Source organism: Osmerus mordax, chromosome 6, assembly GCF_038355195.1.
Source record: "Osmerus mordax isolate fOsmMor3 chromosome 6, fOsmMor3.pri, whole genome shotgun sequence".
Classification (NCBI taxonomy): Eukaryota; Metazoa; Chordata; class Actinopteri; order Osmeriformes; family Osmeridae; genus Osmerus; species Osmerus mordax.
In genome coordinates this window covers 6,712,784-6,729,995 of record NC_090055.1, presented here as the reverse complement: position 1 = coordinate 6,729,995, position 17,212 = coordinate 6,712,784, and the positions used below count along the sequence as shown (strand labels likewise).

General features: G+C 50.6%; 1 protein-coding gene across 1 annotated transcript in view; it reads right to left on the bottom strand.

Moving 5' to 3' along the window:
• The window catches only part of LOC136943912 (threonylcarbamoyladenosine tRNA methylthiotransferase-like), a 55,831-nt gene that overhangs the window by 12,619 nt on the left and 26,000 nt on the right, over positions 1-17,212 (bottom strand). The window contains exon 5 of the mRNA XM_067237396.1: positions 519-615. Coding sequence (XP_067093497.1) covers positions 519-615 — 97 coding nt within the window. The remainder of the gene's footprint in view (positions 1-518; positions 616-17,212) is intronic.

Here is a 17,212-nt window from a genome sequence, read left to right as displayed (position 1 = left end):
CCGTTGGTGGGATATGCAAATGCGTGTGTGAATGGGGGGTGGGGCTCATTTGCATGAGGCGATTGTGATACCTTGATAAAAGAGGGAGTGGTGACTGTAACTGCTGTCACCTGGCTCATTCACCAACAGTCAAAAGGAGCCTATTGTTTAGCCCGGTGGCAGACCTAACCCTTTGTGTGGATGACAAGCCCAGGGGAGAGCGGGCAGCCCCAGCCATGCCAGGGCAAGTCAAGCACTTATCTTAGGCACGCTACACCCTGCTAGGTCACGTCTCTGGGTCTTGATAAAAAAAAATAAACATGTCCACCAGGCAGGAGAATGGCAGGTACATTCTAACAACAGATAGCCTGTACCCCAGAGACCATCTTACCTGAGCAGGTAGTTTGTAGCTGTGTGTTTGTGTGTGTGTGTGTGTATATATACACATACAGATGTCAGGTATATATATACGCTGCTGGAGACAGAAGATACTGGAGCTAGCAGGTAGTTGATGTGTTAATCTGGTACTGGCGACCCACCCCTATGATGCTGAGGCCTTTGAGGTAGTCCATCCTGGGCTGGGCCTGGGGAACACACCCCGCCAACACCACCTTCTTATCCTGCTCCTGGGCCTTCCTGGAGTACACACACACACACACAGAGACACAAAAAGATTAGTTAGGTGTACGTTCCCTCAGTTCAATGACTCTGAATGTATGTACTGTATGTATAAACCAGTTACGCTACTTAAAATAACCATATTATTTCAACAATCCAGGCCACAAACAACACTGAACCCGTCTCATCTTACAGGCCAGAGAACCTTCTGAAGTGATCCCTGACAGTGGGTAACCCAACCAGAGCACAGGAGCACCCCTAGTGGCAGGGTGCCCACATTACACTGTTTATCATCTCGCCTCAAAGGCCAGCCAAAAGCCCCCTCGCTCTGTCTCGCGCTCTCTCTCGCGCACGCTGTCTCTCGCGCACGCTGTCTCTCTCTCGTGCCCTCTCTCTCTCGCGCTCTCTCTCTCTCGCCCCCCTCCACTCTGAAACGGCCGCTGGGTGTCAGAGCCAGAGTCGGGTCATCTCTGGATGATTACAGAACGCTCCGCTCCGACATCTTCATAGCGAGAGCGAGAAGGACACTTAACCCCTGACCTTTGAGCATGCTAATGAACAAAGGTCAGGAGCCTACTGAAGGGCTCATCTCTGTGGCTCGGTGTCAAATCACGAGCTCTGACTGGCCTGCCTTAAGAGTGAGGACATGAGGAGGGGCAGGAGGAGGAGAGGAGGAAGAGGAGGAGGAAAAGGATAGCAACGGGGGGGGATGAGGAGAGGAAGAGAAGGAGGAGGACAGCATCAAGGGGAGGGGGAAGAACCACGATGCTCCGACGTTCATTAGGAAATGCAAGTGTTTGTTGTGTGTGTGTGTGTGTGCTCATCCTCCTCCACACAAGGTTCTCTGGTTGCGGAGCTGAAACATTTTAGCGGCAGGGTGTCAGCCCAAAAGAGACAGTACCCACAACACACATCCGGCCCCTCCAGTTCCCATATTAACAGCGCGAGCTTAGAGTGCCGGTCAAGACCCCATTGTAATCCACCTCTCATGTCCAGTACAGTAGACACACACACACACAAGGTCATAAAATAGACTGTAGGCTTTGGTTCTGAACATGTGTTGATAAAACAGTCTCTGTAGGTCTGGGAACATCCTGACCTCTATACGGTTCTGCACGGTTCTGCTTGATCTGGGAGGACATTTTGTCCACATTCATTTGGCTGATTCCCAATCAAGCCATATGTACACTTCTGACACACAGGACATGCCTCATGCATGCACACTGTCTATAGCTGCCTGGCACGTGCCATTTGGAGTGGGCAGGGGAGGGGGTGGGGGCTGCGGGCGACGTGCAGGATGCACGCACCAAGGCGACGTGTTCGCTTGTTTTCTCCCTGTCAGTGCGGAGGGGCAACATGCCAGGGCTGCCCCCCCCCCCCCCCCTCCCTCCTCCCCATCCCGCCGCCCTCCTCCCCTGCAGAACTGAAGCAGGTTCAAGAGATCTCCAGCTGATCTCCCCGGACATCTGCTCCCATGCGGGTCACTGGGGATGCACTCAGCCTCGAAACCATCCACCCCTCCCCCCCCCCACCACCACCACCCCCGTCCGCCCGATGCTGCACCAAGGCGACCTGATTGGCTGCGTTTCCCCCCTGGGGTGTCTGGGCGACAGCTCAGACGCGTCCGTGGTGATTCGCTGTGTCACCGTGCACGGACGGGGGAGGGGCGGGGAGCGTCATAGCCCGAGCATGATGTGGGGGCTCTCCGAAAAGAAAGTCTTTAGATAGCAGCATGTCACTACGGACCACTACGGACACGAAGAGGAGGAGGAGGAGGAAGAGGAGTACGACAAGTGGAATTGTAGTGTAAAACGTTCTAAGTTTTGTAGTGTGAACAATTGTAAGTCCTGAAGTGGGAAATTTCAAGTCCAAAAACAGCACTGGAACTGAAAAGTTTGATGCAAAGTGTTTATTGGACTCCAGGATGACAAAGATTCCAACAAACAGGAGTGTGGTCCCGGGATCAGACTGGTCTGTTTTCTCCGGACATTACCCTTATATATTTTCTCCCTATCATATTGTGTTAGTTTGCTATTTGGTACTAACAGTTGGTCCCTTTTTCTGTGGGTTTCTGATTACAAATGCTGTACTGAGTTTGCACCTTTGGCCTTACGTACATTTGGACATGTCCAGGCCCCTGTATGGGTGTCCACACACTGGCCTTGTCTTTGAATGGAGTCTGTAGTCTTGATTAAGGCTAGGGTGCTCACGCTTGTTTTTACACAGAGAAGTTCCTCTCAACATAGGGCTAGTGCTGACCTTAGTATGACTGCTCCAGACACGCTTCTAGGAGTCGAGCCATAAATGCACGTCATGAATTATGGCTAGGCCTCTGCATTCCTACTAGTGGTCTTTTCTCCCATCTTCCTCTGACACCAAGGTCTCACACTTAGGCTCACTGACATCTACAGTTCATAATCAGTCCACAGCTTAACATGTGGTTTCCAATAATACAGACTATAATGTAAGGGTTGATTGATTCATTTTCAATCAGATAGTTCCATAATCGTACCCCGTCTTCATCGTTTCAACAGCGTGATGTCAATGTCCACGTCAGAATGAGGAGGAGGAGGGGGGAGCTGGGGGGGGGGGGGGGGGGGGTCCCTGAGGCTGGCTTTCCGTGGCCGTTCACAGCACAAGCTCTCTCCCCACCTCTCCTCTCACACACACACTCACTCCCTTCCCTACCTGGATCCCTTCCTCTCTCCGTCTCTCCCTCCCTCCCTCCCAGTAACGACACCGATCCATCCCAAACACACAGGAGCGTCAGCAGCAGCCAGCAGGTTCCTCACACTAAACGGCCGTTCAGACTATGCATATGCATGAGGCACATGGGACTAGACCGAGGCGATCTGGACTGAGCCAGTATGGATTGAGGCGGTTTGGACCGAAGGTGGTCTGGCCATGGAAAAACCACAGAGCGGGAGATAACAGAGAGGTGAACAGAGAGGAGGTTCCAGGCAGCCAATCCTGATGAATCATTCAGACCGAACCGACAGGAACACTGCTGGTCCTGCCACAGATGTCGGCTTCTTATTTAGGTCCTCTATTATTGATCAGCCACCGAGAGAAACCGTGTCAGAAGGACTATCTGCCGGCCCGCACAACACAGTTTGGGGGGGGGAATAATGCAAACCTGGTTTAAACTTTAACGGGCAAAAGCTGCCAGATCGAAGAAGGACACTTCTCACTCACTGAGGAGGGAGGCCTCGTTATAAAAGATTTACTGGAAGATTTGGTTACGCTTGTCCAGAGGACCTCCTGTCACTCAGGCAGCAGGATTCAAGTCCAGCTCAGGCTCACAAGAGGAGGGGAGGAAGGGAGGAGGAGAGGAGGGGCAGCAAGGAGATCAGGGGGAGAGAGCATGCAAGCAGAGAGCCTGATAGGAGTATAGGCAGGGGGCAAATCTTGTCATATCCACGCGGATCACATCTCTGGCCTGTAAAAAAAGAATAATCTAATTTCTCTCATTCTCCTGAAGGACTGCTACTCCCCCCTGTTGAGGGTGATCTGGTGGGAATCTCCAGGCAGTGAGGGAGTGAGGCCAGCCTAGCAGCCTCTCTATGGGGAGGTGGAGGCCAGGATAGCAATTCAGAGATCAACAACAACAAATCTCTGGTTAAATTCTGAGGCTCCTCCATAGCACCTAACTATACCACAGGATCACATCTGCTGAGGCTTTCAGCTCACATGTATGTGTACAGTAAAACTAAACTGAACACATCATAAATATTTCATGACTAAAATGGCGTTGTATTCTTGCTTGACTGGTTCACAATCAGACATCTGCAAATAAAAGCTCGATTTGTGTTCGAAAAAAAAAAAAGAAGAGAAAATTGCATTAGCGGTGACCACCTGAGAACAGGTCACCTCTGGGAATATTCTTGTTTGTGGGTCACGTGAAAGGAAAAAAAGCTTTATTTATTTTACCGTCGAAAAACAACAACAACCCAATGTGCCTTGGGGGACTGGTAAACCTGAGCGGCTGAGGAGGGAATTCAGCCAAGGAGAGCCCCCCTTCACACAACGTTTCAAAACACCAAAACCATCTAAGTCATCCGGATCAGATAAGCTGAATGTTATTCCTGATATTGAAAACGGGAGCTTTCACTGTGTGCAGAGTGTGTGGTGATTGAGGCAGCCGGGTCACAGGTCACAGGCACGCATGAATCATTCAGCTGAACCGCCTTCCTGGGGACCCTCTACATTGTGATGGGGCTGTGTTTGTTAAGATGAAGCAGTGCTATGTGTGGTTGTGTGCGTGCGTGCGTGTGTGTGTGTGTAGAGAGGTTGTTTTGATCCTAACCATAGAGACTGGGAAAATGAATTTCTAAGATCACAGGGGAAAATGTGTGTGGAGGGGGGGGAGGGCGTTTTTTTTTTTTTTCACGGTTTGCCACAACTAGAATAATGTAAGTGTGAACGCAGCCAATCGAGTAAAACCCCCCCGCCACGTCCCCAGCTGAGCTGGAGGCCGCACGGACACTGGCCTGGCCCAACACTACCTGGAGACACACGCACAGTTTTCAAGAGCCTGCCAGAGCAAAGATGAGATCTTCCTTTAAAACAATAAACAAGTAAGCAGCAAGCTGTGGAGTTTTACAGCACTGGTGTGTGTGTGTGTGTGTGTGTGTGTGTTGGGAGTTGGAGACTGAAAGCTCATTAGGGACAGAAATAAAAGTCAATTTTCCTACTTAATTTCCCTGGCTGATGTTTCCTCAGCATAATGGGGCTGGGCTTATCGTACTCTAAAAGACCCTTGTTTGGTGAATCATTATTTATTCTAAACAGCATTCTTTAAAAGGGAGGAATGCATGCACAATGCCAGCTGTCTAATTAAATTGCTGCTCAGTCCCCCTCTGCCTGAAAATTAATTTATGGAATGAAAAACTGTTTTATTTTTTCCTTCTTCTCTCTCTCCTTGTCAAATGTGTGGAGCAATTAAAATAAGAAGGTTCAAGGAAAGGTTCATTACATTAAAAAAGGGGAAAGAAAGCTTGGAAAAACGGGAAAGATGATTTTAATAAAGACAGATTCTGTGAGCTGCACTTGTTATACCGTATATTTCTGCTTCCCGGGGATGAAAGGGTTTTTTCTCCCGCTCTTTTGTTACGCTGGCGTTTCTCGTCTGTAGCAGATCTCTCTTCTCAGCTTTGTGTCTCACAAGATCCTTTCTTCATGAAATATTCAAGTGTTAATGTGCCCAATCCCAGATGAGGCGCCGCCACGCTGCGGGGCTCGGGAGCACCTCGAGCTGAACGGGGGGGACGGGCGAGGAGACGGCTGCAGGGACAATCACTGTCATTTACCCAGCCCGAGGAAGCAGGGACGGCAGCTTACAGGGTTCAAAGTTCATAGTTGCGACTGAGCTCAGCTGAAATCCTCCCGTAATACATGCCACTGGGGTAGTGCTGGACTGCATGGCGGTGATTTAGGGAGAGGATTGTGCTTTCATTATTTTTTGGCGCTGGATTCGTGATCACACTTTGAACCGGAGAACAGGCTGCTGGCACATACACGTTTCAAACTCCTGTTCTATAAATCCCATCCATCCATCCTTTCTTATTTTCTTACATCCATCTGTCCATCAATCATGCCATCCATCCATCCATGTACTTTAAAATGAAGGGATAAACAACACTATCCAGTGTTCGTAAAACTGCTGGTGTCATATCTGGCCCCAAAAACCCACAAAGCCACAGGAATACAAAGTCTGGCAGCAAGTTCTTCAATCGATTGGATTTACAAATGCTCCCCAGTAGAAAGTAAGACATCAAAACTGACAGGACCATCCATCTCAGAGGGCTCTCAGCGTCTCCTGATAAGCGACGAATGCGGTAATGGTGTTTGTGTGTCTGTAATAAATTAACCAGGGTGGCTGGAGCAGGGAGGGTCAGAGGTCACGGGGAGCTGATGGGAGGTCACACTCTGCTCGGCTGGTGACAAGGGTGGGGGTCTGGGGGGTGGCTGATGGTTGACGGTCCTAGGGGCAAGGGGTGATGACCGTGGCAGGAGATCAGACACATGATCACATATGGGCCTGCCTCGTCATTAAAGCAGCAGGTATAGCAGGGACAGATGGATCAGAACCATCCTGAGGGAGACCCCTGACACGTATCAGCTCCACCAGGGCGTGGAGGAACCCGGTGCCTCATAGAAGGAAAAACACAGAATCCCCTCTAGGTCGGAAAATCCTTCAAAATGAGCCATGTGGCATTTTTTCTGACTTAACGAAAGGGAATAGAAAAACTCAAAGTTCAAAATCAATCACTTCAAAAGCTTAATTTGGTGCCAGTTATTTCCCATGGAGCCCCCCTGTCTCTGAGTGCTGTCCCCTGCAGGCATGTGTGAGGGCAGCCCCGAGTCACTGAGGACCCTTCACTACTCCAGCTGTGACAGGACTGGAATGAGCAGGACTCTCCCCTACGGGCCTAATTGATTCCAGAGGTGCCTAACACACCACCCCCTCCTCACCCCCCATCCCCATCCCGCCTACACATCTGGATCCAGGTGCGTGTGTGTTTCTGTAGCGGGGGTGGGCAGGGTTGTTTTAAGGGGTTTAGATTCGATTTCCTTGACGGTCGGTGTGCCAGGCATCATAGATCACACTTTCGCTAAGGGAGAAATGAGCCATTTTGATTGGCTGTGGACACTACTTCCTGGGGCTGTGAGTCCCCACATGAAGGACCTCTCCTGCAGTTGTGGCACATGCACACTAGTCAGTTCTACTGCCCTTTCAAACGAAGGGTGGCTGGAGAATATCGCAAATTTGAGAGCCTCCCCTCTCCTCCAATCTCTGGAAACTCAGGACCCGCTGGACTGTTTATTTCACCACTAGATAGCCTATGGCCAATGTAACCCCCCTCCCCCCCCCCCAAAGAAAAAAGAAAAAAACAGGGACGAGGAGGGAATGGGGACCAAACACACACACATATATGCCCACACGCATGTTCCAGGGTAGCATCATTAGAACATGACTGGGGATGAGTGTCAGAGGAGATCCCTGTTAGCAGGTTGTCACCTCCCAGCGACAGGCCCTAATGAAAGCGCCTGTCCTGTACTCCCCCGCCCCCCCCAAACCATGACACTGCCCGGAGAGGAAGATGAGGAGGAGAGAAGGCCAGCAAGGAACAGGAGGAGAGGGGGAGAGGGAGGGATAATACAGGTGGAAGTCCTGTGTCTGCAGGGAGAGAGAGGGGGGGGGGGGGGGGGTAGAGAGAGTAAGGGAAATGAGAGAGACTGGAGAGAGGTAAATATAGAGGACAGGAGACAAAGCCAATCACTCCTGACTGCCGCCCTGCAGACACACTGCCTTGGGGATTCCAACCGACAACCCTGTCCACCGACACTAACGGTTGTTGTCGTTGCAACTGTTGCCGCTGTCATGTTCTCACGCTATCAGAAGCTCTCCGGCAACTGCTAATGCACCGTCTCACTGCTCAAAAGCACGCTGTTGTGAAGGCAGCTGTTGTGGACAGCTAACGGAGCGCTAACCGTGTTTGCCATCACCCCTTTCCCAGGACCAGCAGCTAACACAGGAGGAAAACCCAGGTAAACCCCAGAACCCATTTAGATCTTAGAACCCAGGCGCCCTGGAACCATGGAGGAGTACAGCGTGTGCGCCTCCTCTCACGGGGGTCGAACCCCTAACTGTAGTCTGCCGTGTCTTAAGCTAACCCCTTTGGAAACACGATGGAGAACAAGGGTCCTCAGAATATCAACGAAGAGCTGGACTGGGAAAGTTCTCAGGGCGCTGCTCAAGAGACAGGGGATCCCTGGAGTATGCTCTCCATACAGGAAGACGCCGATGAAGCCTCCCCATTGGACGTCTGGAGAGGGAGGAGGGTCAAGTGTGCTTCCGCCTGCGCCCTGTCACACAGACATGGGAGCCTTCTGGAAATGTGACGCCAGCGAGAGGCCGGTGGCGGAGACACGTGTGCGTGATGGGCAGCTCATGTACGTGATGTTCTGACCATAATGGCCGCATGTTTAAATCCAACCGGATCAGATCATACAGCTCCCGAGTGGGAAATCCATTTGCACGCCGTTAAGGGGGACGTTGTTATTAAGAGAAGGGTTACGGTGTTGGGAGGAGGGGGGGTGGGGGCGGTCTAATTGCTGTTCCAATTAGAATGGACCACGATCAGAGCTATGTGGGTGTGTTTGATGCTTCACAGGAGCTCTCTTTTTACACACACACACACACACACGTGTGAGCGCACGCACGCGCACAGACGCCGAGCCGAGGAGCTCGGTGAAAAGAAAGACACGGGAGCTAAAGAGCATTCAGACAGCCCTCCATGAAGCACTGCTGGGTGTAACGTGACTCAGCGTCAGTTGGCTAGTGTCGTAAGTGCTCTGGGTGTTATTAACGACTTCAGCCCGTGTCAGACTGCCAGAGTGGATTACATGACTGCACGATGCCTTAGATAAGAGTGTGGAGGCGCGTTCTACCAAACTGCTCTAAAGGCCGTTTAAACTGACCCCGCCACACTGAGCAGAGAGCAGATAAGGACTGCAGCTCCACCTGGGAGCCCCAGTTAACCACACTTCTAATCAGCCTGAGTGGAGGGCATGTTCCCTTTACTCCAGGGTACGCCCTACATTGTAAATCTATGAAAACCATTCTCAAATCACACATTACAATAGTAAAGTTAATTATCAAAAGGTTATCTTGAGTTGTTGTTTTATTTTTTGGGGTCCCGATAACAATCAAAGCCATTTCGCCTGTTGAATACTGAAAGCCTGGCGGTTCTCAGTGAGAGTCTAAAACCGTGTGATGGGGAAGCTGGTCTAAACTCGTGAAGCAACCTCATACAGGCCTTCTATTACAGATGGTGATAATGGGGTTTCCATGGAGACCATGCTGGGAAAATAAATAGGGACTGGGCACAATTAGAGAGTAGCAGGGGAGCGGAGACACTAATGAAACAGTTACTAACTAATTATGCGTCTCTATAAAGCCGGGCTGAAGGACCAGGGAGCACACTAAGCAACCAGTACACTCGCCCGGCATCGCTAGGCTTGGCCCAGGCCACGACCAGGCTGACGCAACTCGCCTGAAATGGAAGAAAATCAAGATCATTTAAATGAGCTAGACTGGGCTGTGATCCGTGGTGTGAGGCCATCTCTCGCTGTGCTTCCGGGATCTACAATCACTCTCCTGTACGTTAACCAGACTGAACGATTTATCCATTTCAGGGAGAGAGGGGGAGAGAGAGAGAGAGAGCCAGAAAGAAGAGAGAAAAAGAGACAGGACGAGAGAGAAAGAGAGAGAGAAATTGGCAAAGAAGAGAATGAGAATAGAGAGCGAGAAAGAAGAGAGAAAAAGAAACAGGGCGAGAGAGAGAGAGAGAGAGAGAGAGAGAGAGAGAGAGAGAGAGAGAGAGAGCAGTAGAATAACAAATGTGTGTGTAGTAAACCTCTGGGGGCCCTGGCCAAGCCTGGGGGTGCCAGGACCCCCATTACCAGGTCCCGACCCTGGGACAGGCAGCACCACAGAGACTGGAGGGGAAAAGAGCTGGGGTGGAGCTTGGGCTACAGGCTCAGACTGCCAAACGGGGAGTGGAGCTGGGGCTGGGACTGGGGCTTGGCATCTATTGAAGATAGAGGTAGAGGCTAAAAACTAAAGCTGGGGTCAGAAACTAGACCTAAAGAGCCTGCAGGGCTGTGGTCGAGATGGAGACTGGAGTTGAGGTTGATTAGATTCACCAGGATGGCGTTTCTCTCTGGCCCTCAGAAAGCCCTGGGGTCCTACTGCAGGTATTAACCTACATGTTTAATAACAAGCGAGCATATAGCGCAGAGCACCCCCTCCCAGCCATGCACCTAGCGGTGCATGGCTGGGAGGGGGACTGGCCAGTCACAGTCCAGGTCTCTGCTGCTCTGGCTCTGATTGGTGTAATGAGGTTGAAATAGGTTGGTAGAATGACCCCAGGGTGGTGTGTGTGTGGGGGGGGTGGTGGTAACCTGGGGAGGACCTTCCAACACAACCTCTCTGTGGAGACTGTATGTCAGGAACCTCGATGATTGTGGAGGTTTTAGGAGGAGTACAGCTTCACCGTATCGGTCATATAACAGACCAGCACACAATGTTTATGACGGCAGGCTATGGATTGAACTCTCGCGGGAAACAGAACGCTCAGATGGCACAAACTACAAAAAAAAGAAAAAGAAAAAAGAGGGCACCTCTATACTATCATCTTGCTTGCTTCTTGTCAGCGCCCAACAGAGCGCTGAATAAACAAGTCCTCCTGGAACCTATGGCAGCAGGACGTGGCCCGCTCTGCAGCTGCACGCTGCTGGTCAGGGGATGAGTTTGGCCTCACGGGTGCTTCTCCCCCCTGAGTGAACATCATCGCCCCTTCATAGGTTAGGAGCGGCCTGGGGATAAGAAAGTGCCTGGGTAAATGCAAACAAGAGGCTAGTAGATGATGTGTGTGTGTGTGTGTGTGTGTGTGTGTGTGTGTGTGTGAGAGAAAGAGAGCACTTGTGTGTGATTAAGAGAAAAGGAGCAGAGCCGAGTTTGCTCAGGGTCTGAGGACTGGTGACTGACACCAGCCCTGGGCAGGGGTCGCAGCCGTGAAGCACTGTACATTAGGACACGGACACACGCCCATACATACATACACGCGTGTGTTCGCAAACATGTATGACCTCCTACAAAACAGAAACATGGCTTTCAAACAACATTTGAAAGCTTTGAATATGCATGAACGAGCATGCACGCAAACAAACAAACATGAATTAACCGAGCCAGGCATCGACACACTGGGGGAGTTGGTTCACTCCACGGTCAGAGCGGAGTGCGCTGGTGCTCGCTTGCCCACATCGGCCTCCCACAACAGACAACGATCCCTACTCCAGTTGCAGCATGGTAGGAACCGTCACTATAGGTTATGTGTTTGAGCTCCTCAGCGCCAACCCCCCCCCCCCCCCCCCCCCCTCCATCCTTAGCCTGCATCTGAAATCCCCCCCCCAGGTACCCTGCTAAACCACTAAAGGTCAATAGTGCGTGGCTGTCACGTCGCATGATTTCATCTATATTATGAAAACATGTCTACATACTTTACCCTATAGAGTTTGCACACACAAACACACACAATCCAGAACATTTTCAAGTGATTTCATCTACACTTGTCAGCCGAACGTCTTGCCTGAAGGTGTTTGGAAGCTTCTCAACAGCTCCAGAAACCCGCCGGAGAGAAAATTAGTAAGACAGAGAGATAGAAAGACATCTTCTCCAAACCAAGAAGTCCCCATGTGTCCTGTATGCTACACTAGAACAGCAGCTTTGAGAGGAACGCCTGGTCTTCGCTGTGTGTGTGTGTTTGTGTGTGTGTGTGTTTACGCTCTGTCCTTGAGGAAGCAGGTACACTAGATTCATGTGGCATGTAGAGCCCGACCGATATATCGGCGGCCCGATATTATCGGCCGATATTGGGCATTTTCCAAACTATCGGTATCGGGATTTATAATGGCCGATAAATGATTTGTATAATTTATTTTATTGTGTTTTTGTTCAATGGACTTTAAGTTTCATATCTTAAGTTTGTATTTTTATACATTTTATTTATCAGAAAACTGGATTAACATATTATTTTAGTGAGGAAATAACAGGAGTCAGATGGCTGAGCAGTTATGGAATCGGGCTATTAATCAGAAGGTTGCTGGTTCAATTCCCTGCCCAGTCAAATGACGTTGTGTCCTTGGGAAGGCACTTAACCCTACTTGCCTCGGGGAATGTCCCTGTACCTAGTCGCTCTGGATAAGAACTTCTGCTAAAAGTGACTAAATGTAAACTACAAATAACTACAGTTAGGGAAATCAGTTTGTTTTGTTACGCGTTTCTGGATTTTTCAAATATTTTTTTATATCGTCCGATATCGGAATATCGGACTCTAGTGGCATGGATTCACACAGGACAGACAGAGAAGAATGGGAATAGAGCAGTTATTGTACGAAGGAAGCACAACGACTGATCCAGAACTCGGTTTGTCCACGGCCTCGGTGGGGACACCTGCAGCTCATTCACGACGAAGAACCAACACCGCCCTCCATGCATTCTGCTGGATGAATACCCCTCCCACGCCTCCAGGCCCACGCCCCCACCCCCTAGCCTCCTGCCTGCCATGCCCCGGATGAGAGCAGGCCTGCTGGGGGAGGCTAGGCCAGGTGGTCTTGTATGGAGCTCCAGGGAGTCTTATTCAACCATAAGGGGCTGAGTCTGGAGCATTGTCCCTGCCAGGGACACCCTTCCCTGGGCCTCTCCAGCCCGGGCCTCCCCTCCCAGTCCCCAGGCCATCAGCCCCCTAGACCATAGCGCACAAATGGGTAACTGTAACCTCAACAGACGCCCGGTAAAAGAAGGCAGCTATATTAATGAGACAAGAGTATTCTTCCTACAGAGAATAGGGTGAACCGATAGCTTTTTGTTGTCCGTTTGCGTGAGGGAGGGGGGCGAATCCTGGCTCGGTAACTAAAGCCTTGTGGTTAACAGGCAACAGGTGGCAGGGCAGGAGTCATTCTGTCCACGTACAGTACGGCTGCAAATCCTGCTCTTTGTGCTTGTTAGTCGAGGGAGTGTGGGGGCCCTGCCTGCACCACCCTCCACCGGTTCTCCCCAGGCGTGGTGTACTGTAGGCACACGCTGTCCCTGAGCATGCCTTCTAAGCTGGTCAAACTCAACTGAAATTTGGCAACTTTGAATCCTGTAAGACACGTTAAACATCTTGAGCTAACTGACTGTTATCCTGACTAATGGGCTGGTTGTCACACTGCTTATCTTTCCAGTAGTTCCAATTTGCTGATTCGAATGCCCCTAAAAAGGCGGAAAAAACATCAAAGGCCACACTGACAAGGTTTAAACTGCCTTTATTGTGGATGACCCTCGACAACTCCTTTCTTGTCTTGTGTTCTCTGCCGTTGCCATAACAAGCACAAAATGCCCAGTTGCAGAAACACTAGACAATCTCCCAACGCCCCTCTGATCGCCAAACCTAGAGTAAACACAACACACCAGTGTGGGAAACCTCCGAATGCAAACAAGAGCTGTATTCTGCATGCTAGCGTGACTAGGAGCCTGCCATAGGGGCACTAACTCTGCACGCAATAACAAACAGTAGGTTGGATAGAGAGAGACAGAGGGAGGGAAGGAGGGAGGGATGGAATAAAGAAAGAGTGTAAGAGAAGAGTAAATTGAGAAGGCACGAGAGAGAGAGAGAGAGAGAGAGAGAGAGAGAGAGAGAGAGAGAGAGAGAGAGCAAAGAAAACAAAACAGCAGAGTAAAAGAAAGACAGCGAAGGAGTGATAAAGCGCCCCCGGAGCAAACAGGAGAGTCATGTGTCTGGCGGCCCTGGGCCTGGGGCAGGGGGCCAGGGAGCAGCAGGCCAGGTAAACAGGCCAGATTAAACGTGGTATCTCCCATCTGTCACCTGCACAGGCCCAGGACAACACTGGCAAACACTCCCATCTGCACCGAACCATCAGGAGTGTCTCACAGGCCTAGGGTGCTGGGTTATTTCAGCCCATCCGTATCAGCTTTCCGGCCTGACAGGTCAGGGAAAGTTCACTGACCGTGTTGTTGATGGAAACTTGTGGGCTTTCCTAGTACTCAGCGGGAGGGCATGGCAGCAGAAATATCTTGACAGGCTGTAGTCTGTGTTCTGTAGGACGTGTGTCAGACCTATAGCTTTTCCTAAACTGCGGTGTCCAGATTCTAACCAACACCCTCCCTCTCTCCCATACCTAATCATGTATAAACTTTGCAAGGCTCTGGCCCCTATCAACCATCAGGCCTTGAGCCTTGCAAAGTTCATACGTGATTAGCTATACATGGGGTCTTGGCTCCACGCTGGGGTTTTCTACTTAGGGTGAATTAAATCTCCGTTCGGAGACAGGCTTTAACATGATAACGAGGGGTGATAAATCTTGGCGAAAGGGTTGTCGCTTGACTTCTTTGTGAAGGGGTCTACTTAGTGGGCTGACCCCTGTGGTTTGGTGTAGGAGACCCCGGTCCAGCGGGACCCCAGATGGAGGCGGGACCAGGCCGTTAAGAGGGGCAGGACCCTGGGCTCACATCAGTCCATCCAGGAGGATGCCTGCTGTAGTGGCTCCACTACACGTTCTCCAATCCCCCTTTTGCCAAGCCGTGAAACCTGACTCTGGCGGTCGGCTTGCTTTCTCTTTCTTTCCTTCCTTTTTCCTCTTCTTTGCAACCCTTCACGTACTAGCGCCTTGTTTGCTTATGTTCATAGACCTACTGCTCTGCTGAATTCCACAGAACAAACACAGCCACTGTCCATTCACGGAATTCAACTAACGAGGAGCGCCAGCCGACATGTCCTCGCCACGCCGGCTACGGGACAAATCCTGGTTCAGCCTCGACAGAGGAGAGATGAGAAGTGAGTGCCGTGAGGGGAATAAGGACCTTGAGGAATTCAAAAGAGCTTGTCAGCCATAGAGAAGAGGAATCCAGCTCTTAGAAGGACAGGAATGCAGGCTCCAATGTTCTATGCAGTTCCTCTTCTGTTGCATTCTATGGCTGTGTTCATCGGTCCAGCCTTGCGCACTCTCAGCTCAGGGGACAGCCTTCCTGTGTGTCCGTAATAGGGGTTTTAAAGGCTTTAAGCTGTATGAAAGAAATCACAAATGCAGTCTCCACAGGAAAGTTTTGAGATAATAAGATAAAACGTGTTTCCAATAAGTTTGCAAACAGTAGGCCTCGGGTGTCTCGCTCAGTTTATATTTTGTATCTTAGACTATTTTAGAGAGATTCGTCAAAACGCTAGTTCTGGCTGCACCTGCTCAGATTATGAGCTCATTAATCATCTAAAAGAAACCTTTATCACTCATACTTGATCATCCACGTTTCATACTACCTTCTTCCTCAGAGTCAATTACCGAATACAGGCCCGTCTGAAATATCTGGAAAGACAGGGAATCAACAGCGCTCCAGCAGGATTTGGGTCACTTGTGTGAGATGCTCCTCTGCGGCTCCTGAATCAGCCCCATGCTGGGAGGGGATGTGGCAGGTTGTTTGCGAGGGGCGTGAGGGAGGTGTGGCTGTGATGGGCCGGACAGGGCAAGGGGGCGTTGCTGGTTCAGCAGCTTGTCTCAAACGATTACCTGCCCGAGTGCTGCGTACGAGGAGCTGTAGCCTCGCCGCCATAGAGCTTTTCCAGGGGCTGGACGAGGCCTGGAGGTCAGGCCTGCCTTGGGCTCGCTGGGCTAATACAGCGATGAGGGGGGCGGGCTGAAGGGAGACTAACACCCTGCAGAGTCTATACATTAATGGCCAATTCTGTGGTGTGAAGCTACGTGGCATTCAGAAGGGTAGCTGGACAATCCTTAATGGATATCAAACAATCCCGAGGCTCGCATCTGCAAAGGTCAGTGTTGCTGCGGTAGTGGTGGTGGTGGCTGTAGTTGTTGATCTAAACGCAACATTCCTGACCTTACTGTCAATCAGGAATTTGTCCAAGTAATGGTAGTGCCAGCCAGGCCAAATACCATGTCTAGGCGTCTGAAGTGAGGTCCCCTGTACAGACCACCCACAGAAACGCCTGACAAGCCGTTTATGAGTTCCTTCGTTTTAAATGTGCTTGCGTATGCCTGCCTACAGCCCTGCTTTCAACTCTCAACCTCAATCAATTCTCCTGCCTCCATTTTCAACACCCCAGAAGCTCCTTCTGTGTAAATATAGCAGAAATGTAGATATGTGTCGTGTGTCCTGTTTCTAGAGCAGGCGGGTGCCGTGGCGGAGTTTAGGAGGGAAGGGGAACTGCGGGGGAGAGCAGGACTAGGGCAGGGGCGCCCCGGGAGACCGGCACCAGACAGTTTAACACCTCTCATGTGTAAATCCCTCCTCTTCAGACAAACAAGGGACCTGTTCCAGGAGATGATTAACACTTGTGACAAAAACAAAAAAAAAGCCAGTCTGCTCTGTGTGTGAGAGACAGAGACAGACAGCCAGAGAAAAAGAGAGGAAGAGAAAGAGAGACAAAGAGACAGACTTGACAGAGAAAGATGGATAGATGGACTTCTCCATGTCTAGCCTCCTCCGAAAATTCGGTGGTTGGTGGGCTGCACATTCACCCCCCACCCCACAGACACTGGGCCAGTATGTACTGTCTATAGGATCCACCCTGCCATGAGTATACATAATTAACAAACACATACACTGGATCTCCTCCAGGAGTTCAAAGCGTGTATGTCCATCTTCAATTAACATTGAAAACAAAATCTCTCTTTGTTCATAAATATTAACGACCATATTGAAACAGCAAAAAACGGGCAAATGCCCGATGGGAATTTCAATTGAGACGAGTATGGGATTGTGCCCGGGCTGGTCTGCGGTGTGCCCTGACTGGCGTGTTAGTGGAGTGGGCTGGGTGATTACACGGCGCTCTACGAATGCCTCTCCTGCTCACTGATGCGAGGACTCCTCTGTTGAATAATGCTGTGGATCAGGCAGACCCTTAACAAGGCGTCGACGCTAATAGCCGTGTTAGCATTTCAACATGAACACCATTTGCATTCCCTTCCATCGAGTGATCTACCTTGACCCCATCGGAAGGATCCGTCGCTGGGGGAAGAGCTGGAGACAAGGGAGTTG